Source organism: Herpailurus yagouaroundi, unplaced genomic scaffold (assembly GCF_014898765.1).
Source record: "Herpailurus yagouaroundi ecotype Mexico unplaced genomic scaffold, PumYag 166, whole genome shotgun sequence".
Classification (NCBI taxonomy): Eukaryota; Metazoa; Chordata; class Mammalia; order Carnivora; family Felidae; genus Herpailurus; species Herpailurus yagouaroundi.
The window spans coordinates 4,239,063-4,261,510 of record NW_024412407.1 but is presented as its reverse complement, the minus strand read 5'-3'; the positions used below and the strand labels follow the sequence as shown (position 1 = coordinate 4,261,510).

Sequence of the window (22,448 nt, the reverse complement as noted above, 5' to 3'; positions counted from 1 at the left end):
ATAACATAACATAACATAACATAACATAACATAACATAACATAACATAACATAACATAACATAACCAACACAAATTTCTAGGTGTTGGACATTATCTAAGAGAGAACATAATGAGGCTTACAAATCAGTATCCACTTCTGTCCATTTAGATCGTACCTTACCCCTCTTCCGTTGATCGCTGCCATTGCTGAAAGAATTAGGTAACTTCAGGTGTATGAGATCTTAATAATCTAGCAGATTCTAGACCTAGAATGGATTCTAGACCCAGAATGGATAGAAAAGGAAAAATCCGGGGCGCCTGGGTGGCGCAGTCGGTTAAGCGTCCGACTTCAGCCAGGTCACGATCTCGCGGTCCGTGAGTTCGAGCCCCGCGTTGGGCTCTGGGCTGATGGCTCGGAGCCTGGAGCCTGTTTCCGATTCTGTGTCTCCCTCTCTCTCTGCCCCTCCCCCGTTCATGCTCTGTCTCTCTCTGTCCCCAAAATAAATAAATGTTGAAAAAAAAAATTTAAAAAAAAAAATCTTTAAAAAAAAAAAAAAAAAGAAAAGGAAAAATCCTAGAGTAGAATAATGGATTATTTTAGGAGGATGTCAAATGTAGTAAAATTAATCTCACTGAATATTTTTCTTTGTATCTTTCTAGGCAATCGATAGCATTCATCAAGTGGGGGTTTATTGTCTCGCTCTGGTGCCTGCCAATACATTGCCAAAAACTCCACTGGGAGGGATCCATATATCTCAGACGAAACAGCTCTTTCTGGAGGGATCTCTACATCCTTGCAATATCCTCATGTGCCCACATACATGTGTGACCAATTTGCCAAAACCCCGGCAAAAGCAACCAGGTAATATGCTAGCTTTGAAAACATCATATTAAAATTAGAACTTCAAGAAGCTGACTTTTTTCAGCGTGATTCTTTCTCTAGATTTGGACTTTACAAAGAGTAGTAACACAAGAATAGCATTAGATGACCAAAAGCAGGGAGGATTGAGAACCTGCAGAATAGCCTTCTCTGACTTTATTCCTGGCTTCCTCTTCTGAGTAATTCTCAGTAGCGTGCCTCCATGTCCCCTGGATGTATAAAGGATGGGGTCAAGATGATCAAAATCCCACTGGTGGGACTGGAATAAAACAAGTTCTATAAGAGAAGGTTCTGATAATAATAAGAATAGCTAGTATTTATTGAGTGTTCAGCAAAAGCCAAATACAGATTAAGCATTGGACATACGTGATCCTGAAGTGTTAGCCCCGAGCTGTGGAAAATAAAGTTCAGAAAAGTTAAGAATTGTGCTCAAAGACATGTAGCTAGTTAATGGCAGAGCTGAGATTCACGCCAGTTGTGACTCTAAAATCCATACTCTGAATCACTGTTATACTGCCTTTCTGTTGGGAATCACTTGCCTAGAGTCATCCCATATTCCTTTTAAGCTTTAGGGGTCTGATTTAGGCCTATAATACCTGTAAGGAGCAAGATAACTCAATTTTGAAATTTTGTGGATTGTAAGCACAAGATAAATAATGCATTTTGCATTTGCCATATTCCTGTGAATTCAAGATGCAAGTAAGTATGTGTGAATTGCCATATGGAAAATAATCCATTTCACCTTTTTGCCTACTTTCTGAGGTTAAAGGGCTGAGTAGGAGGCTAAAGGAAGGAGTAATTGATTGGTGGTCAGTCATGTTGAAATATCTGTTCACCCAACATGAAATCATTAGGTTTTAATGCTATTTTATTTTAATGGAGAAGTTAATAAAAGGATCCTAGTTTCCTGAATGCCTGAAAACAATCAAGAGGCAAAAAATCTGGCCTTTACAGAACCCGCCACCACCACCCACTCACCCACTTGCACGTGCATGCACACATAGACAAACAGAGTGTACATCAGCAGCATGTTGGGCTCCAGATATGTTGGGGAGAGAGAAGGTAGTGGGGAGTTTAGGAAGGGAAGGGTAAGTGTGGCAATTATATTTCTGTAAGACAGCTTTTGCTGAAAGGTAAACATGATGTACAATAATAAAATACAAGGTAAGCCACTTACTTTCTAGAACATTTTTATTCTAGACGTGATTCTACCATTATTAAAATGTTAACGTACTCTGCTCTACAATGGTTACTTCAGTCGTCTGGTGGCTGAAGATGATGTCCCAGTTGTTTATCTAGATACGATTGTCAGCTCATCAGCTAGCCTTATCTTAGTAACAGTAGGTATGGAGCTAAAGTATATATGGGTATTTACCAGTTTCTGCTTGTGGAAATAAGTTTCTGAACGTAACTCATCAAGAAATGTATAAGAAGTGCCTCTTTGTTGCCTTCCCAAGCGTCTGGCAGATGCATAGAACACACAGCTCCTCACATCCTGGTTTACTGAAGTCCTACGTTCATTTGTCGTAGGATAAAAGCCCATTTTTTTTAAGTAGTTTTTAATGTGTTAAGTACCTTTTTTTAATTGAAATACAATTAACATACAGTGTTATATTAGTTTGAAGTGTACAATATGATGATTCATCAGTTCTGTACGTTACTCAGTGTTCGTAACAGTAAGTGTACTCTTAATTGTCAAATCCTGGGTTTTTTTTTTAATTTGTTTAGTGTTTTATTTTTGAGAGAGAGAAAGACCGAGCATGAGCAGGGGAGGGGCAGAGAGAGACAGAGACACAGACACACACACAATCTGAAACAGGCTCCAGGCTCTGAGCTGTCAACACACAGCCCAGCCTGGTGCTCGAACTCACAAACTACAAAATCATGACCTGAGCTGAAGTCAGACATTTAACCAACTGAGCCACCCAGGTGCCCCTGTCAAATCCCATTTTAAAGAGCATTTAATCTAGGATTCTTTTAACAAAAACTTCATGTCATAGTAGATGTTTAAAAGTTGCCACCTAGAGGCACAGTAGGTGCTTAAAACATTGCTTTTGCTAGCCAGATTTCAATCAACTTTATTAAATGATAAAACCTACATAAAAAATTTATTCCTAAGCCCCCAGAGGCATGGTATCTGCCTGTGTAATGAAAGCATTAGGTGTGGATGGAACAGAACTGTTCCATGTGTCTCCTCATCATGGGACCAGTAGCTACTGGGCCATATTTTTCTCAAGGCAGATGGCAAAAGCAAGATGGCAAGCCAAACCACACAAGCATATTTAAAGCTTCTGTTTGTGTCATGTCTCCTAACATGTCATTGTCCAAAACAAGTCAGACCATGTCCAGAGTCAGTGGAGCAGAGAGGTGTGCTCCTCTTATGTAATCACAGAAACAACAGGAAGGAAAGGAAGGATTATAAGAAAATAAAACAGTCTGCCACAGCCATCCCAGCATATCACCTCAGGGCCCGGTTGGGCCCCCTGACCTCCCGCCGTCATTCTTGCATTCCAGCTAAGTGGGGGGAACAAAGGCAAGGAAAATTTAAACATATTTTCTAGAAATTGTACATATTATTTCCTCATATATTTTGTCTCCCACAAAAGAATGTAGTCTTAATTCCAGGCATTTACTTCTCCAGCTTAAAGCTGGGGGTTCTGTTACTAAGGAAGAAGAGGAGAATAGATGTTGGGATTGATGACTAACAGCTTTGCCACAGGAAATATAATTTTGTGGAAAAAATCAGAAGGTGTATTTACAGGTATAGCAAGGTGTCAGCAATTAGCCTTCTAGATGTTATTGCTGTTGGTTATTTTTCACTCTCTGTGATCCTTAGACTTAAGAAATGCACAAGAAGGACCTCAAGAAATTGCTGCTGAATTATTTTTTTGTTTTATATTACCCTGAAAAATTCACTTTTAAAAAGGTACACCTTGGGGTGCCTGGGTGGCTCAGTCGGTTAAGGTCCGACTTCAGCTCAGGTAATGATCTACAGTTCGTGAGTTTGAGCCCCACGTCCAACTCTGCTGACAGCTCAGAGCCTGGAGCCTGCTTCAGATTCTGTGTCTCCCTTTTGGCCCCTCCCCAGCTTGCACGCGCGCGCGCTCTCTCTCTCTCTCTCAAAAATAAATAAACATTAAAAAAAATTTTTTTTAAAGGCACACCTTTATAACTTTTATAGTCTAATTTCAGGTTTGGGTAGCTAACACAGTCAGATACACTATGAGTCCTTGTCTATATAAAAGGCTATCTCCAGGGCACCTGGGTGGCGCAGTCGGTTAAGCGTCCGACTTCAGCCAGGTCACGATCTCGCGCTCCGTGAGTTCGAGCCCCGCGTCGGGCTCTGGGCTGATGGCTCAGAGCCTGGAGCCTGTTTCTGATTCTGTGTCTCCCTCTCTCTCTGCCCCTCGCCCGTTCATGCTCTGTCTCTCTCTGTCCCAAAAATAAATAAACGTTGAAAAAAAAAATAATTAAAATAAATAAATAAATAAATAAATAAATAAAAGGCTATCTCCAATATGATCTATCTGTAACTAGTTACACTTCTTCTTAGGAAGGAGTTCTACTGAAAATTGCGGTAGACACTTTGTAGACAAAAATTGTTCAGCAGAGTGTTGGAGTACTTTATGCTTCTTGAGTTTTTTAATTTGATTTGAAAAAATTTTTTAACTTTTCTTTTTGAAATAATTTCCCACTTAAAGTTGCCAAACAGTACAGAAAATTCCCTAACATCCTTTATCCAAACTTCCCCAAATATTTATTTAAAGTGTATAAGTTTAGTGATTTTGTTTCAGCTGTTCCAATACATTTAGGATCAACAGAGCTGGGTAATAAAAGATATTTAATATGAATTCATATGTAGCATTAGCATTACTCAAAACTTAGCTGGCAGTAAGTTTTATTATCTTTTAGCCATCTGCCTAGTTTAATACGATACAGTCTTCAAGTGACCATCAAAAAAGGCATACAGCATCCTAACACTTTTTTCTTGAAGAGAGGGAGAGTTCTGCCTTTTTATTTGGAAGTGTCAAACCTATGGACAAGTTGAAAGAATACCACAGTGAACACCTATATACTCCCCCTTAGTGTCACCAATTGTTAACATTGCTTTACTGAACTCCTTGAAAATAAATTGCAGACATCACGACACTACACCCCTAAAAAGTTCAGTAATGTCATCTCCAAAGGAAAAAAAAAAATCTCCTAAAGTTTTCCTAATCAACCACAATGCCATTATCCTATTAAGATATTTAACCTTAATATAATGCTATCATCTAATAATACACAGTCTGTATCCAGAATTCTTCACTTGTTTATTATAGCAGATTTTTTAAAATTGAGTATCCAGTCAAGGTCATGCATTGCATTAGGCTGCCCTTTAACTTAGAAGTTCCTAGCCTTAGTTTCTCTTAAAGACATAGTTTTTGAAGAATCCAGGCCAGTTGTCTTCCAGAATGTCCCACAATCTGGATGTCTATACTCACTCTTAATGAAGCACTTCTGAGATTCCTGAAGAACCCACTTATAGGGTCATACTGTGATTGGAGCTGATGAAATTATTTGTCAGTAGGAACCAGTGGAACCAACTGTCACCTGAGAGTAAACTCCCTTATACCCAAGATACAGGAGCCCACCTGCTCCCCTCCAACCTTGCAAATCCCAGTCTCTGCTTCTGTTTTTTTCTAACACTTCCTACTACCTGACATTATTTACCTGTGTATGTATTTATTGGTTGCCTTTCCCCACTAGAATATAAGCTGTTTGTCTTGTTTGCTGCTGTGTTCCCAGTGCCTAGAAGAATGCTCAGTCTATATTGTTGAGTGAATATTTGAAGTAGTTTGGGTCAGTCTGGAAATACTTTGGGAAGAATTTGTTTGAGTTACCATCCCCAGAGAGTTGATTTTTGCCTTTTCTTACAGGTGTAGGCCCTGCTTCTGTGATGGTTGGGAATCTGGTTGCTGGAAAACGCATAGCACAAGCTGCAGGAAGGGATCTTGGGCAAATTGAAGAGAATGACTTAGTGAGGAAGGTAAGTGTTCAGATGTGTTGATTTTTATAAACAGATTAAGGACAGGTGGTAGATGGAAGCTGCATTATCCAACTTTCACAGAATTACTGACCCTGATTCTTGTTTCTGTTTTACAACTTCAGCACCAATTTCTGGCCGAGATTTTACAGTGGCGAGCCCAGGCAACCCCTGACCATGTACTCTTCATGCTGTTAAATGCCAAGGTATTAAAAATTCAATTGCATATCTAATCAGATGAACATTGTGGTAGGATCTTAGGCACTCGTGATCTCTTTCATCAGAAAATTTCTATTGTCAACACTCAGGAAGGAGTTACTGCTTCCTCCTTGTTTTGACATATGAGGATAAATTGTGCAATCACTTCAAGGTTGAAATGAGACCTCCTGGAGTGTTATTTAATGCTGGCTCTCCTTGTGTTACAGTCAAGTCGCCTTTATTGAGTTCCAATAGGAAGAGTTGGGCCAGCAATGCAGCTCCATGGATCTACAGATTATAGGATGCATTATGTCATGCCTTCTTTTACCCAGTTTGACTCTTAATTTTTTTACTTCCCCCAGGAAGAAAATGACTTTAGAGAAACATTTTCTAAAACAAGGTTATGTTTACTATATACTTAAACGATTTATTGCTAACAGATATAAAACAAATTGACAATTATTCAAAAGTACATTTAACTCCTACTTTATAACAGATGGTTCATCAGAATATTGTATTTTTTAAGTTACGCATTGTGTGGGAAGATGCTGATATTTGTTTTATGGCTGAATCAGAGGCTGAAATTACTGTGACCATGGCATATAATATTATGTGCCACCATAGGGGGAAGACTGGAGGGCCTATTGAAATCCCCTGGGGACTTATCTAAAGGGTCACCTTCTGCCCAGACCCCCCTAGATTCTGATATATTTTATACAGTTCGTACAGAGATTATGTAGTGATAGGATTTAATGAGGGGGAATATGCTGTGCATCTTAATGAAAAGTCATTAAAAATCGTCAGAACCATTGCTCTCTGGTAGAAAACTTTGGGATTTGCTTGCTCTGCCTCTGTGTGAAGTGGGTTTCCCTCCAATCGCATGGATTCATTAGGGTCCTCATTTCAGTAAGATGTCAATCCTGCTTACTTCCCCACTCCACTCCCAAGCTGGGCTACACTTGAAGCTATAGCCCCATGAAATCTGTACCCCAGGTATTTGTTAGAAAGCATAAGTTTAAATTTGCTTCTTGGTTAGAGAAATGATATATATTTAGTCCATTTATTCCGCATATTCTAATATTTTACCTTGGATTAGCCCAAACCGTCAGAAAGCTTAATAACCGTATCACATTGTTCCCTCATGCCCAGAAAACCGTTTTTATCAAAGGTTTAGTTTGCTGCTGTACCATGGACCGAAAAGAAGAATATTGTAAGATGTAAGAAATGGCCTTAAGAATTTAACCCTGACTTTTGCCAAAGGGATATCCATTTTAGGGTTAAAACCTTAATGTCCAACAATAGGCAACTGACTAAATAAAATATAGCATATAAAATTATGGCATGAAATACTATGCAGCCACAGAAGAATATTTGATTATGCAGAAAATATTCATGATGTATAAGTAGCAAAAATAGTTTATAAAAAACTTCAGTAAAATAATCAAGTACCTACTGAAGATCCTGTTCTGGATGCTATATATTTCATAGGTCATTTTGAGGTTGAGGACACTGAGGCCCAGAGACATAAAATAAACTTCCCTGAGGTCACAGTGCTGGTAAGTGGTAGGACTAGGAAATGAGCTCTTCATTTGAACCCAGCTGGCTTCTGAGCCCACATTCTTAATTAACCAATGCACCCTATAGCTTCTGGCAGACAGTATAATATGGTAAGTTTTTTTGTTAATGTTGCATGTGAATTTACATATAATACCTAACTCATTTTTTAAAAGCCAGGAAAATATACACCAAAATGTTAGTAGTGGTTACATCTGACCTATATTTTACTTGTCTATATTTTCCAGATGGTCTATATTGAACATGTGCTATTTTATATTAATGAAGTTTTTTTTTTTTTTTTTTTACGGTCTTGACGTCTTTTATTTTTTTTACATTTATCACGCCATGAATTCATAGGGAATGGGTTCCAACAGCTCAGGCTCCTTTCCATTGGTTCTCACAAAGTGTGCTTCTCTGGGTGGGGCAGGCTGGCGCTTCAGTTGAACCCAAGTACCTTTCTCCTTGGCTTCCTTCTTTTTCTGATCATTTTCCTTCACACGCTTCAGGAAGCTGTCTCGGCTCTTTGAGTGCTTAATGTGCTCGATACGTACATTAATTCTCTTAGCAAGAATCTTGCCCTTAACTTGTTTGTTTACGACAATGCCAACAGCATGCTGGGTAACATTGTAGACTCTTCCAGTTTTGCCGTGGTAACATTTGTGGGGCATTCCTTTTTGAACAGTGCCCATTCCCTTGATGTCCACAATATCACCTTTCTTGTAGATTCGCATGTATGTTGCCAAAGGAACAACTCCATGTTTTCTAAAAGGCCTAGAGAACATATAGCGAGTACCTCTCCTCTTTCCCTTTGTGTTGGTCATTTTGGCGAATTACTGGAAGATGGCGGTTCCGGCCGAAAGGCATTAATGAAGTTTTTAAAAAAAAAATTTTTTTTTAGTTTACTTATTTTTGAGAGAGAGAGAGCACAAGCAAGGGAAGGGCAGAGAGAAAGAGGGAGACACAGAATCCAAAGCAGGCTCCAGGCTCCGAGCTGTCAGCACAGAGCCCAACGCGAGGCTCAAACTCACAAGCTGTGAGATCATGACCTGAGCCGAAGTCGAACGCCCAACCACTGAGCCACCCAGGCACCCCTTGTATTACTGAAATTTAAAGGTTATTTTTAAAAGAAATAGCTCAGGAAAACTTGTTTTTCTTGTGAGACTTTTTGAGATATAAAGTTACAATAATTAAGATAGGGTGGTATTAGCACAATAGGCAGAGAATAATTTGGTTTTATGTAGTGAAGTTGAAGATAGGCGTACCCAGTGACCCCGCAATTCCATTTCTAGGTCTGCACCCTGCCAAAACTCATATTTATGCCTGAGAAGACATGTATGAGAATGATATTATCCAGCAGCAGCAGAATGAATGAATAAATTGTTATATGTTTATACAGTGGAATACCACGCAGCAACAAAAATGAGTGAACTACACCATTCCCTAGCGCATAGATGACTCTTAAGATAATCTTGAGAGAGAAACAAAACACAAAAGTGTATACAGCACAATTACATTTATATAAAATCAAATACTTCATGGGTAGTGACACTATAAAGAGGAGGAAATCAATGATTAAGATGAAAATGTCAAACGTAGTGGTTGTATATGGAAGGAAAGAAGGACTAGACCAAGGAGATCCCTGGGGGTGCTTTTGCACTGCTGGCAGTGGTCTTTTTCATGCCATTCTGGTTCTCACACAGAGGCTTGCTTTGTAATTTTCCACTAAGCTACACATTCGTATTTCACGCGCTTTCATATCCGTGTGTTTTATTTTACACACAAAAGGGGTTCCCAAAGCCCAGCTCAGTAAAACTTGAATTGACACTAAGGAATTGATGAAGACCTGCAGGAGGAATTATTCTCAGGATCAGGAATAGTTGGCCATCTTCTGATCTGCTCCTCTTTATTATTAGCTAGTGGACTCTGATTCACTGTTCCTGTCTTGTTTACATCTTTGCTGTTAGAAAACTCAGAGCCAAATTTGTGTCATGCACAACAAATGCACATGGCCACGTGGCCAGCAGTTACTGTCCTGACCCCGCTCCCGCCCTCATTCTGCTTTTATTTCCTTTATTTTCCCTCTACTCTTATTTCCTGCTTTAAATAAAAAATTCCTATGTATTTTTGAAGCTACCTTAAACAAAAAACGACTGTAAATACGTATGTTTGAATTAGGTTAATGCTGATATTCCCTAAATACCTTCAAGCATTGAAAAAGAAAAACTACCACACGTTCTTTCGTTCAATACCAAGGGAATTTTCGCTGGTATGGATAACTTGCTACAGACAACCGACCAAGGCACAAGCCTTTCCGATATAATGTTGAGTTGGCTGTGCTTGTCGCCGTTTTGTTCCCTGAGTTCTGACCCACTTATACTTTCTTCTGTTTAAAGGGAACTACAGTGTGCACAGCCAGTTGCCTTCAGCTTCACAAGCGAGCAGAGAGGATTGCGTCAGTTCTTGGTGATAAGGGGCATCTCAATGCAGGAGACAACGTGGTGTTGCTCTATCCACCTGGTAGGTGTTGGGTTGATAAACTAGACCCGAGGTCCATTACCAGACTACAAAATAGAAGAATTGAGGAAGTCAGGGACACCATCTGTGCCCATGTAGGCTGTGCACCTCCCAGCTCCGGGAGTCCCAGGCACCTAGGCCAGCGTAAGAACCAAGCCTCACCCCCTGGAGCTGTGCAGTGCCGTGGGTCTGCTGGGCTGTGTCTGCTGCATTTGCTCTTGTATTTCCACTGTCTAGCCTAGTTCCTGGCGCTATGGTAAATATCAAATGAATTAGTGAAGACTTTCTGACTTTTGGAAACCCTCGAAAGAGGTGCTCTGTTTCTAGGAGTGTTCAGGAATGGAACCATTTCACCCAGTTCCTGAATATCGTGTGTAAACTCTTTTGACTTCGCGTTCTTTATATCCCGATTGATGTTCAGTATTCCTCAGTTATTGCTGCTTTCATATTCCACGCTCTAATTTAGTGTAATAATGTTCTTACTGTGAGAGGTACTCAAAATTATTTGGTAACAGTCTGGTGTAAATATTCAGAACATTGGGTGAAATATTTGAGTTGGTTTTTTTTCTTCTTCTGTCACCTACCCCTCTCATACATCTGGCCTTGTCTGGTCTTCTGTCCCCCTCAGTTCATTTTGTTCTGTGATTCTTACTCCGCTATTTTATTTACACTGACGCGAAGCTTTCTTAAAAGGTCATCTAGTGAAAGAATCCCTCCTCTGGTGTTCCTGTGAGATTGTCTTCCATCTACCAGTGAATGACATGGTGGTGGACCAGAGCACTTCCAGAGGAGGCCACTCTGCATGTGCTGGTAGTTCAGTCTTCAAATCGAGTCACATTTTGCCTCCCTCAGAGTTGCACTCCCTGTAACTACTCACTCAAAGTAACTACTCACTTAGTAGTTACTTCTCCTAAGTAATATCAAATAGAATGACCTCAGAATATCTTCCTCAGGTGTCTTTCAAGAGTTTTCTTTACTTCTGACTACCTTTCTTCTTAATTATTCTTAGCTTCTCGGTATGTTTGAAATTGTTTTATATGCTTCCTTCTCTACATTCAGTTCCTCCTTGATTTAAAAGATTTTTCTTCTGCTGTGATCACGTGAAATCACGATCCAAAGAAGCTATCTGGCACATGATTTAATAAACTGGTTTTGGAAGATCTGCCTTAAATTTAGTTTCTCAGCGATGGTGGGCAGCTAAGTGTCTCTGTCTTGCAGGCATCGAGCTAATAGCTGCGTTCTATGGTTGCCTGTACGCGGGGTGCATACCTGTGACTGTCCGGCCTCCTCACGCTCAGAACCTTACTGCCACGTTGCCCACTGTCCGCATGATTGTTGATGTAAGTACCAAGTGTATTGTGCCTTGTCCTCATCTCATAAAATCAAGAGTCAGTTAAGGATCGTTGCTAATTTTCTAGTGTTGTTAAGTGGGAAGTCAAATCTGTCTCCCAAAAATCCCTTCCTTTTCATTTATCTGACCAAAACGACTAGCATTATTTCAGTGAAAGAATGTGGAAAGTGATCATTGGTGCGGTACAGAATTGTGTTGTTATGAACGTTAAGGAGGAAGCTATTGTTACTAATTCTCCATAAAACTTGGGTTTTTTCCTCCCTTCTTAAAAAATGTTCCCATTTTTTTCTGCACAAGGTGGTTTTATATGCCGTAAATTTATATGGATCATTTTTATTTTGGTTAGTTTTATAAATTCACTTGGTATAGTATTAAAAGGTACCCAGATCTTGCCCTGGAGATGACAAGTTTCTAGAGGCTATGAGAATTGAAGGAAGTAACATAAATCTGTATTGCATCATATCACAATTTGCATTTCAGCAGAGACAGAATTCTAATTTGTGTAACATTTGTTTCTCTAAGAACTGCTGCTCTGTCAGCAACTGAAACCTGCAGTATAAAGGCCATGTTCACCATAGATGATTTTATTACAAAATTCACTTCAGCAAAATGCCCTCTTTGCATTCTGCAAAGTAGGCCAGAGCAGCAGGGAGGGGCAGTTTCCTTCTGTTGACAGTTTAGGGGGAAGTTGGTCGCTTTGCATTTCCGTGTGTAGGTGTGAAGGAGAGCTTCGTGTTTGTGACATCTCCGTGTCCCTCAAATTCAGGATATGTTCTAGGTCAGATAAATTTTACCATTCACCAGACTGCAGCAAACACGAACTCCAAAGAGATGATCCTCTGACTCCTCTCGTTCCCTGAGCCATACAAAATCCACATTTTTACTTTGTCATAGTGTTCATGAAATCAATACATGTTTGGACCCATGCTGAGATTATAACAATGAAATATTTGAGAATCACTGTTGTACACAATAACTTTTGTTGTGAACAAGTCCATCCTTCTGAGACAATTCAGCGTTACACATTTCTAGGAAGACAAATGTAAGGGAAACACCCATCCATTGTACTATTGTGTGTTCTTTGAAAAACAAATACTGTCCTGTCCAGTATGGTGTGCTTTTTAGTCCAGTGTGAGTTGCTTTTAGCAGCAGCCAGAATCTATGGTGCCACATGGGGGCTAAGCCTCCTGGGTGCTTATTTCTGTCATTTGTTTTCTAGGTCAGCAAAGCAGCCTGCATTCTCACCACGCAGACCTTAATGAGGTTATTGAGGTCCCGAGAGGCAGCAGCAGCTGTGGACGTGAAAACGTGGCCAACCATCATTGACACAGGTGAAAGGGAGATTTCCTCAGAACTGTCAAAGGAGCAAGAACACTCCCTGAAATTTCCCAGATTCTCGTGCCAGAGATGTTTACACAACTCTTAGGTTGCAACACGTTCCACCTGCTAAGACAGAGGCAAAACTTCATGTCCGGTTCACTTGCATTCCCAAAGGACTGGATGCTACAACAACCAGACTCAAAGATGCAGATCACAATATGCTAAGAGCTCTTGAGACAGAAAGTGTCTCGCTCTTACTCTTGACATCCTTAAACGGTGGTTAGGTTTTTATGCAGACTATAACTCTGTACACATGTAAGGCCATTTAAAGTCTTGAGACGATCTGATCCTTGCCTTCCAGGTGTGACACAGTTAAAACAGCATTGGACTAGGAGTCAGAAGGCCTGGTTCTAGTTCAAGCCTCAGTACTTATTTTCTGTATAACCTTGTCTGAGATTACCCTTTCCTAAAATGCCACCTACCCTTACCTGACTCACATATTTGTTGAGAATATCCAGTGCAACATAACATGAAAGTGCTTTAAAAACCATGAAGCGGAGGGTCGCCTGGGTGGCGCAGTCGGTTAAGCGTCCGACTTCAGCCAGGTCACGATCTCGCGGTCCGTGAGTTCGAGCCCCGCGTCGGGCTCTGGGCTGACGGCTCAGAGCCTGGAGCCTGTTTCTGATTCTGTGTCTCCCTCTCTCTCTGCCCCTCCCCCGTTCATGTCTGTCTCTCTCTGTCCCAAAAAAATAAATAAACGTTAAAAAAACAAAAAAAAAAACCCAAAAAACCATGAAGCGCATGAATTTTAGATGGCATTCGTGCTAAAAAAGCGGGTGGGGATAAGACACGGCGATATCTGGAGAATGATGGTAGAGGGAAGAGGAGAGTGTGCTCTGGAGTCGAGTGGGTGATATTGAAATCCTGATACTCTGTTACTCTCTGCGTATCCCCGCTAACTTGGGCAAAACTGTCTGTCAAGTGGGAGTCGTGATAACCACTTCATGGAGTTGTAGATATTAAATGACATAACTTACGTAAAGCACCTTGCACATAATCATAATAACATCTTTTATTGAGCCCTGGATGTGTCAGTCATCTAACATACATTCCCTTGTTTTATCCTTACACCAACCCTATTAGATAGGTGTGAGTTTCATTTATTGTACAGATAGGAAAACTGAAGTATAGGGAGGTTAAAGAGCGGAACTAAAACTCAAACCCCGTCTATTTGGCTCCGTTCCCAGCCTCTTACCCAGAAGGCTCCTCTCTACCTGTTTTTGGTACGTACCACATGGTATCCATCTCAGGAACATTTATGTGGGTTTAAATGCAGGAATGGCATGTATTTGTGGTTATTGTGTGCCAGATGCTGACCTAGAGTTTTTTGCACTTGTTACTTAAGGACATAAGCACAGTTGTATACAATATATAACACAAATGGCCTGTGCTGATGTTCATGATGCAGAAAGATCTCCTATGGTTATTGGACTCAGTCACATTTTAGGAAGACTTGAGCTGTGGGCTGTTACAGACAACAGGAAGGTTTCTTTAGGAACATGAGTGACCTTACCCTATACAAAAGTGGGCTGAAGGTGATAGATAAAGTCTTTGGTTTGACTAGAGATGGGTGTCCAACGGTACAGAGATTTAAAAGTCAGAGTCAATTGTTTCTTGATCCAGAAAGCCACAGGAACCATTAAAGAGGTATGGTTGGGGCCAGAGACATCCTTGACATCCTTGGTTTTGACACGCTGTACAAAGCAAATTTGCGAGGAAGGGAGAGGTATATAAATAAATGAGCAAAGGAAGATAATTCCCTAATTCTAGGTTACCCTTAAAAATCTACCATGTTAACTTGGGGGAAAAAAAACACGACTTTTAAAGCAGTCCATGATTAATGTAGCATGTACTAATCTGTAAATAATGAACTTTAAATTGGAAACAGCATGATTAACAACTAAGGCTTTGAAAGCTTTTTGAGTTGTTTTAGAAGTACTTTATGTGAATTTACTTCCTAACAGTTGCTATGAGGGTAGGTATCATTCCCATTTTAGAGATAAGGAAACAGACACAAAGAGGTTAAATAACTCCAAGGTCACGTTGGTGGTAAATGGCAGAGCTGGGATTTGAACACCAGTGACCTGCTTTCTTGGTTCGTGTATTCTACCGCCGTGTTACATTACTCCTCACTTGCCTTCTAGTAAATACATTTACCTGATGTAGATTTGCTTGTTTATATTACCTACTGGTGTCCTCAACCTCAACCCACCTCTAGGAGTGACATACATGAACTGTTCAGTTAAATACGAGAAGCCAAAGCCTTAGCAGATCCCAGAAGCTGTATTTGTCCGTAGCAGAGCTGTAGAAAGCCAGTTGAAGAGCAATGATACTCACTTTCCAGTGGGTCTGATTGACATCAGTTTTTTTTCTTTTCATTGCAGATGACTTACCCAGGAAAAGGTTACCTCAGCTGTATAAACCACCCACTCCTGAGATGTTGGCATATCTTGATTTTAGTGTGTCCACAACCGGCATGCTTACAGGAGTGAAGGTAAAGTAGTCTGAATATGTACTCACTCACTCTCTGGATGCTGGTAAAATGCCAGGGCTGCAAAAATAGAGATGACCACTGCCACAAGGACTTCAGATGTGGAGGCCAACTGGTTGTACCAGAGACCAGTAGGCGGAGGATCAAAGGTCCCTGCTATATTTAAATAAAAGCATTGGCTCTTCCGGAATAAGTTTTCCCGAGGAATTTATGTTACGAAGTGTTCTAAACCTGGCCTAGAAGCTAATAGATAATAAGAGTCACAGTTAAAGCCAGTATGAAGCCATAGGTTCGTATTTCATAGAACTCGGTATTGACTAAGGAACAAGAATATGTTAGACTTAGATAGGCTTTTTGAAACAGTGAAAAATGTACATACATCATTTGGAGGGGTTTGGGGGGAATTAAAATTTTTCAAAACCGTCATTAGAGACTTTTTCTGCCTGTGGGATGCCAGTTCCATCCTGTTCCGTGTTCCCTACTTTCCAGATGTCCCACTCTGCAGTCAATGCTCTTTGTAGAGCCGTCAAGCTCCAGTGTGAGTTGTATTCTTCTCGGCAGATCGCCATCTGCCTTGACCCTTACTGTGGACTTGGCTTTGCACTCTGGTGTCTCTGCAGGTAGGAATGGAAGAGCAAAGAAGGACTGAGTGGGGATGTCTTTGGGGCTATAACCATCTCATCCTTCCTTCTGCTCCCTTAATTTGGTAATGTTTCAATAAAATGCTGATGTTTCCAGAATGTGTACACCTAAATAGGATCTCCAAAGTTCATTTAGTTTTGTTTATCCTCCCTTTCTTTCTTGTCTGTTAGTTTGATGCCTCATACTTTTGTATGTCAGTGATCTTATTACTTGCTCTCTGCTCCATCCTGTAATCCTCATTTTAGAAGCAGAGCCAAGTAGAAGGGTGATACTCGGGTGAAATATGTCATGCTTTGACAGCCAGAATGCACCCCCTAGATTTGGCAGGAAGGAATATAATGAGATTGGATGACAGCGTGTGGCTGTAAAGTGGCATGCCTGTCCTGGCCAGATTGTGTCTTATGGAATAGCAGATCCCCACTCCTCCCAGGGAACCGTACCTCAGCCCTGCATTTTCATCTCCCCGGTGGACATCTCCATGAATGCTTCACAGACACCTGCAGCTTGGCATTCTTGTGTGTCCTCATCTTTGTTAGGATGGGACCATTCACCTTAGGGGCACCTAGATAATGCCCACTAGGAACGTGGGCATTGTCTTCAACTGTATGTCTCACATCCAATTAAGTGTCCTGTCCTTTGTGGCTCAGTTGTTCTTAAACCTGTTTGTACATAAGAATCACATAGGGGTCTTTAAAAAGGCAAGTTAATGGGCCTTCTCCAGACTTACTAACTTAGATCTCCAGAGGTAGCAACCACAATTTCCTGTATTTTATAAATACAGGATTCTTGGGCTCCTCGGGATTCGGATCTATACACAGGTTTAAGAAGTTGAGGATTCATGGCAGTAGATTATACATATAATATGTGACTCTGTCATTCCTTTCTTTTTATCCTGGCTGCACTGTCGGGATTCAAGCCCTCATCATCTCTCACTTGTTGTAACTGTCTCTGTCATCAGTGTCTGTGTCTCCAGTCTCTCTCCATGGTGCTAATTTTGCCCCAGCTTAAAGCTGCAGCGACTGCCTGCTGGGTAAAGTCTCAACTCCTTCATACAATAATTATACTTTTTTACAGTTTGGCCCCAACCCTTCTGGCCAGACTTCGCACCACTCCCTCATGCATCCTATGCTATAGGATTTCATACCAGGATGCTATTTCTGATGACTTTAAACACACCATATACATACATCTGTGCTTCTTTTCCTTTGCATATGCTGTTCCTCTGCCTGGAATGCTCTCACCATCACCCCCGTTTCCTCCAGCCACTGTCAGATTCTTGGTCATTCTTTAGGCCCCAGCTCAAGTGATGCCTACTCAACGAAACATCCCCTGCCCCAGCTTTCCTGATTTGAATGACTTGCTCTTTGTTTTATGATCTTCACATCTCAGTTACTGTCCATGCCACAGTCTGCTTTATTTTAGTTATAGTATCTTGTGAGGTGGACAGGAACAAGGTTGACTCTTCAACCTTTATGTCTAATATGACCCTACACTGCCCTTCCTGCTCAGTAAATATTTGTTGAGTGGATGGTGTTGTAAAACATCGAGATATCTAGGATGAATTGATAATGTCAGCTGCTGCCTTTTTTCATTGCAGTGTCTATTCAGGTCACCAGTCCATCTTAATTCCTCCTATGGAGTTAGAAAACAACCTTTTCCTCTGGCTCTCCACTGTCAACCAATACAAAATAAGGGACACTTTCTGCTCCTATTCAGTAATGGAGCTCTGCACCAAAGGGCTTGGAAACCAAGTGGAGGTGCTAAAGGTAAGAAGCAACTCCAAGTAGCCAGTCCAGGGAGGTTTTATAGAAATGGGCCAGTCATGATGATACCTAAGTAGGGGTTAACAGGCATATCTGCCTGTTCTTTGCTAGCCAGTCAATATTTTGTAAACCTCGGGAAGTTTATTTCTTCCCTTTTCTAATGTAATGCATTCTTTCAAAGTTGAATCTTACTCTTCCTTTATGGAGAAGAAGGTGAAACGAGTTGGGAAGCTGAATGAAAATGACTTCATGTAAAGGTGAAAGACAACTGGGACCTCCAATAGGACTTTTTCCAAAAGAATTTGCAACCTCAGAATATTAGAGATTGGAGACTGCCCCAAAGATAAGGGTCAACTCGTTTATGTTTGTATCCAGGGATGATACATCTGACCGGCATAGGAGAGAGTTCAAAAACACTAACTTTTATTTAATAAAGAATTATGACCCTAAGAAGGAAAAAAAAGAGATAAGATTTGGGGCGCCTGGGTGGCTCAGGCGGTTAAGCATCCGACTTCGGCTCAAGTCATGACTTCATGGTTCATGAGTTCGAGCCCTGCATCGGGCTCTATGCTGACAGCCTGGAGCCTGCTTCGGATTCTGTGTCTCCTCTCTCTCTGTCCCTCCCCCATTCACACTCTGTCTCTCAAAAATAAACATTAAAAAAGAGAGAGAGGTAAGATTTGATCTCCAGTGTGCTAGATTTCTTTTTCTCTCAGTACCACCTCTCCATTTTGAAATAGACATCTAAAGCACAGAAATGGGGAGGTATAAAAATGAATTGCTGAAGAACCTAAGATTCTTAGATAAAAGCAGAAAGAATTAGAGAATGAACAGATTTACCAGTGGGTAGTGATTTTAGTGGAATGCCTTGGCGTTTCTAAAAATTTTTGTCTTTTCTCTGGGTGTCTTGAGGTGAGAAGACACAGTTCCTTGAGTTTTCCTGACCAAAGAGATAGAGCAATGGCCCTACCTATTCAGTTCTTTTCCTGATCCTACTAACTTGAGCTCCTGTGCCATTGGCGTCTTACAGACCAGAGGAATCAACCTCTCCTGCATCCGAACGTGTGTGGTTGTGGCCGAGGAGCGGCCCCGCATTGCCCTCCAGCAGTCCTTCTCCAAGCTCTTCAAAGACATTGGTCTGTCCCCTCGGGCTGTCAGCACCACTTTTGGATCAAGAGTCAATGTAGCGATATGTTTACAGGTGACTTTCATGAAATCTTCCTTGATAACAAATGGAGGAGAAGTGTGTGGTGCCCCACAGCAGAGGCTTCAAAGCCAGACAGCCTGGCATGAGCCCAGTTACACTTACTTGCTCTGGGACTGCAAGTTTATCATTTGGATTTCACTCTGCCTCATTTGCTCACCTGTAGGATGAAGATAATAGTATTGTTCTTCACGGGGATCATTCTGTAGAATCAATGAGTTACTAGGTGCACACGCTTGGAGCCATGCCCAGCAATTGAGCACCAATATAAATGTTTACTCTAGTAGTTTAATGGTACATGATGATGAATCAAGAAGATTTTTGAGTCTTATTTGAGTTTTATTAATATCTTACCTTCTGTTTTTCTGTCTCCTCCTTTTTTTTTTTTTTTTTTTTTAAACAAAGGAAGCACAAATAAACCTGTATTCTTTTCTCCAGCCAGATGGCAACTTTGCCATGTTACTCTTGGTGGGTAAATAACAGAAAAGAACTAAGTCTGATTTTATGTAGCTTGGAGGCTAATGTGGTAAATATAGGCATGGACAAGAGTGAGAGTAAAGGAAGATGGCATACTGGGGTGGGTGCTTTCAGGGCTTCTGTGACCACAGGCAAGTGACTTTCAAGTAGCCTGATCATGATGGAGCCCCATCACTGTCCACTTGGGCCAGTGTTGGTTTTGAGAATCCCATGGATGCTGGCCTGTGTCATCTCTGCCTGGAGTCCAGGGATGAGGATCCTCCTCAGCTTGCTAACCTTTCAGGGCTGTTCTAGCCCTTGTGACCGGGCCCCTGGCCTACTCTCTCAGGGGAGGGAGGGAGAGAAACACGAGGCCATGAGCCTCTTTCAGGTTTTGACTGCAAACCTACCTCATCTGGTTGAAGAGAGGGTGAGCTTTCAAAATAGAGTTTGGATTTTTCATGTAAATGGCTAAATTATCTGTTTCTTGATTTGAGGATGTGAAATATGGAAATCAATTCATTTAAATTTTAAGTGAACAATACATTGGTTTATTTTTCCTTAGGGAACCTCAGGGCCTGATCCAACTACTGTATATGTAGATCTGAAATCATTGAGACATGACAGGTACAGTATATTTATTATGTTCACTCCCTATTTGAGCGCTTTTTTTTTTTTTTAAGTTCATTTACTTATCTATTTTGAGAGAGACAGAGACAGCTCAAGTGGGAGAGGGGGAAAGAGAGGAGGGGAGCAAGAGGGAGAGAGAGACAGAGACAGAGACAGAGACAGAGACAGAGACAGAGAGAGAATCCCAAGCGGGCTCCACACTGTCAGCGCAGAACCCGATGCGGGGCTCAAGCTCACTGTGAGATCATGACCTGAGCTGAAACCAAGAGTCAGACACCCAACTGACTGAGCCACCCAGGCGCCCCTCTATTGGAGCTCCTAGGCATAAAAAATTCTGAGCCTCAAGAAAGCCAGCACTTTTCCCTCATTCCTTTTGTTTGTATCTTCCAGGGAGGGTTGGGAAGAGGGAAGGAATTAGTTTTTATTAATACCTGATTAAGATTTATATTTGTAAGGAGAAAGTTTTATCACGGTTGCTGCGCTGTTCGTTAATATTTAAATGTAACACTTCGTTCCTGTCTGTGTAAAAATGTTTTGTAATATTTGATATGAACCAAAATGGATAGACTCTTTCCTCTGGGAGTTTAAAAATAAAAGGTGGAACAGACAAGATAAATGAGGCAGAGTAGAGTTTTTGAAACAACACTTTATCCAAACCCCGGGAATAAAAGCCTTCTTCCTCATCAGCTTATAGGCTTTTAGCTCTATCCCACGGAGTCCTAAAGGGCTCTGGGACATTTTTCCCAGGTCCCACTGACTTTGGCTGTGTTCACTGATGTCCCCGTGACCCTGACCCAGCGTGCACAGGTAGATCATCTCTCTAGTGCAGTGTTCCTCAGCCTGGGGAGGTTTTGCCCTCCAGAGGACATTTGACAATGTAGACGGTTTGGGTTGTCACAACAAGGGAGTTGCTACTGACATCTAGTGGGTAGAGGCCTGGGATGTTGCTAACCATCCTGTAATGCACAAGATAGATAGCCCCTCACAAAAAATTATAGTCGAACATTCTCTGACCCAAAATGTTAATACTGAGTTTGAGAAACTGTTCTAGCATAAGGAGAGACAAAATAGAGGTCTCAGGAGGGCAGTATATAGAATATATAGCTGTAGTAGATGTGGGGCAGCCATTTTTTTAAATATAGATATATATATGCACACACATATCTATAAATTAAATATTGTTCTTCTACAGGGTTCGTCTTGTGGAAAGGGGTGCCCCTCAGAGTTTACTCCTCTCAGAGTCTGGAAAGGTAATTTGTTCTGTTAACCACTGGAAGGTGGTCTCCCGGGGAAGTGGTTCATTTTAAAGAACACTGAAGCTATATAATAGATTAGTACCTGGGGAAAAACTTAATTGAAATCTGGAGATGATTCAATAATTTTAACTCCACTAAGACTTTGAAATTCGTATGGGTACATAGATACGAAGAATTCTAGGTTCGAACTTCTTAATTCCCACAGATTTTTTTGTTTCTTAATTTACATCCAAGTTAGTTAGTGTACAGTGCAACAATGATTTCAGGAGTAGGTTCTTTAATGCCCCTTACCCATTTAGCCCATCCCCCCTCCCACAACCCCTCCAGCAACCCTCTGTTTGTTCTCCATATTTAAGAGTCTCCTATGTTTTGTCCCCCTCCCTGTTTTTATATTATTTTTGCTTCCCTTCCCTTGTGTTCATCCACGGATTTTTTTTAATCCAACTGACGTGTTATTCTTACTTGACAAATTAGTAAAATTCACTGTTCATTATATTCAAGGTGGAGAGATGAACAAGAGGCAACTCTATTTTTGTCAATGTTACGAGGAGAAAAATAGGGGGGAGTAGTGAGGTGTGGTTGAAGATCAGGGAAGACATACATGTATTTAAAATTGAGAGAGAAATCAAAATGACGAAGAGATTACAGACATATAGAGTGAGTGTCTATGGGGATAAGATTTCTTAGATTAGAATGATGCTTTAAAATGTTCAAGGAGGGACACAGTTATTGTCTTAGTCCTTTTGGGCCACTGTCACAGAATACCATAGACTGGGTGGCATATAAATAACAGAAACTTCTCACAGTTCTGGGGACTGGGAAGTCCAGGATCAAGGCACCATCAGATTCTGGTGAGGGACTTTTGGTTGATAGGTGGCCGTCTTGTTGCTGTATTATCACACATGATGGAAGGCTGCAGCTCCTAATACCATCACATTGAGGATCTGGGTAGATTACATGCAACCCAACATAGGAATTTTGAAGGGACACAGCATTAAGTCTGGAGCAGTTCTGAACAATTTACTAAGGGTGATCAGACACCAGCCTAAGCTGTCAAGTTTCTCACCCTTTTGAAGACATAGCGATGATGCCTCAGAATTCCTTCTAGTAATTCTGAAAG

The 22,448-nt window shown here is 41.0% G+C and overlaps 2 protein-coding genes across 5 annotated transcripts in view; one reads left to right on the top strand and one right to left on the bottom strand.

The window, feature by feature from the left end:
* DIP2B (disco interacting protein 2 homolog B) overlaps window positions 1-22,448 on the top strand; it is a 233,388-nt gene that overhangs the window by 200,107 nt on the left and 10,833 nt on the right. For all 4 annotated transcript variants that reach the window (XM_040488144.1, XM_040488143.1, XM_040488141.1 and 1 more), the window contains 12 exons: window positions 641-842; window positions 5,780-5,889; window positions 6,012-6,092; window positions 10,035-10,158; window positions 11,374-11,495; window positions 12,726-12,837; window positions 15,271-15,380; window positions 15,867-15,997; window positions 17,617-17,785; window positions 18,813-18,983; window positions 20,008-20,069; window positions 21,265-21,322. In XM_040488144.1, the coding sequence (XP_040344078.1) occupies window positions 641-842; window positions 5,780-5,889; window positions 6,012-6,092; window positions 10,035-10,158; window positions 11,374-11,495; window positions 12,726-12,837; window positions 15,271-15,380; window positions 15,867-15,997; window positions 17,617-17,785; window positions 18,813-18,983; window positions 20,008-20,069; window positions 21,265-21,322 (1,452 nt within the window). The remainder of the gene's footprint in view (window positions 1-640; window positions 843-5,779; window positions 5,890-6,011; window positions 6,093-10,034; window positions 10,159-11,373; window positions 11,496-12,725; window positions 12,838-15,270; window positions 15,381-15,866; window positions 15,998-17,616; window positions 17,786-18,812; window positions 18,984-20,007; window positions 20,070-21,264; window positions 21,323-22,448) is intronic.
* LOC121038581 (60S ribosomal protein L21) lies at window positions 7,949-8,498 on the bottom strand. Its single transcript, XM_040488151.1, has one exon. It carries the CDS (start codon window positions 8,460-8,462, stop codon window positions 7,980-7,982), a length of 483 nt encoding a protein of 160 aa, XP_040344085.1. The 5' UTR covers window positions 8,463-8,498; the 3' UTR covers window positions 7,949-7,979.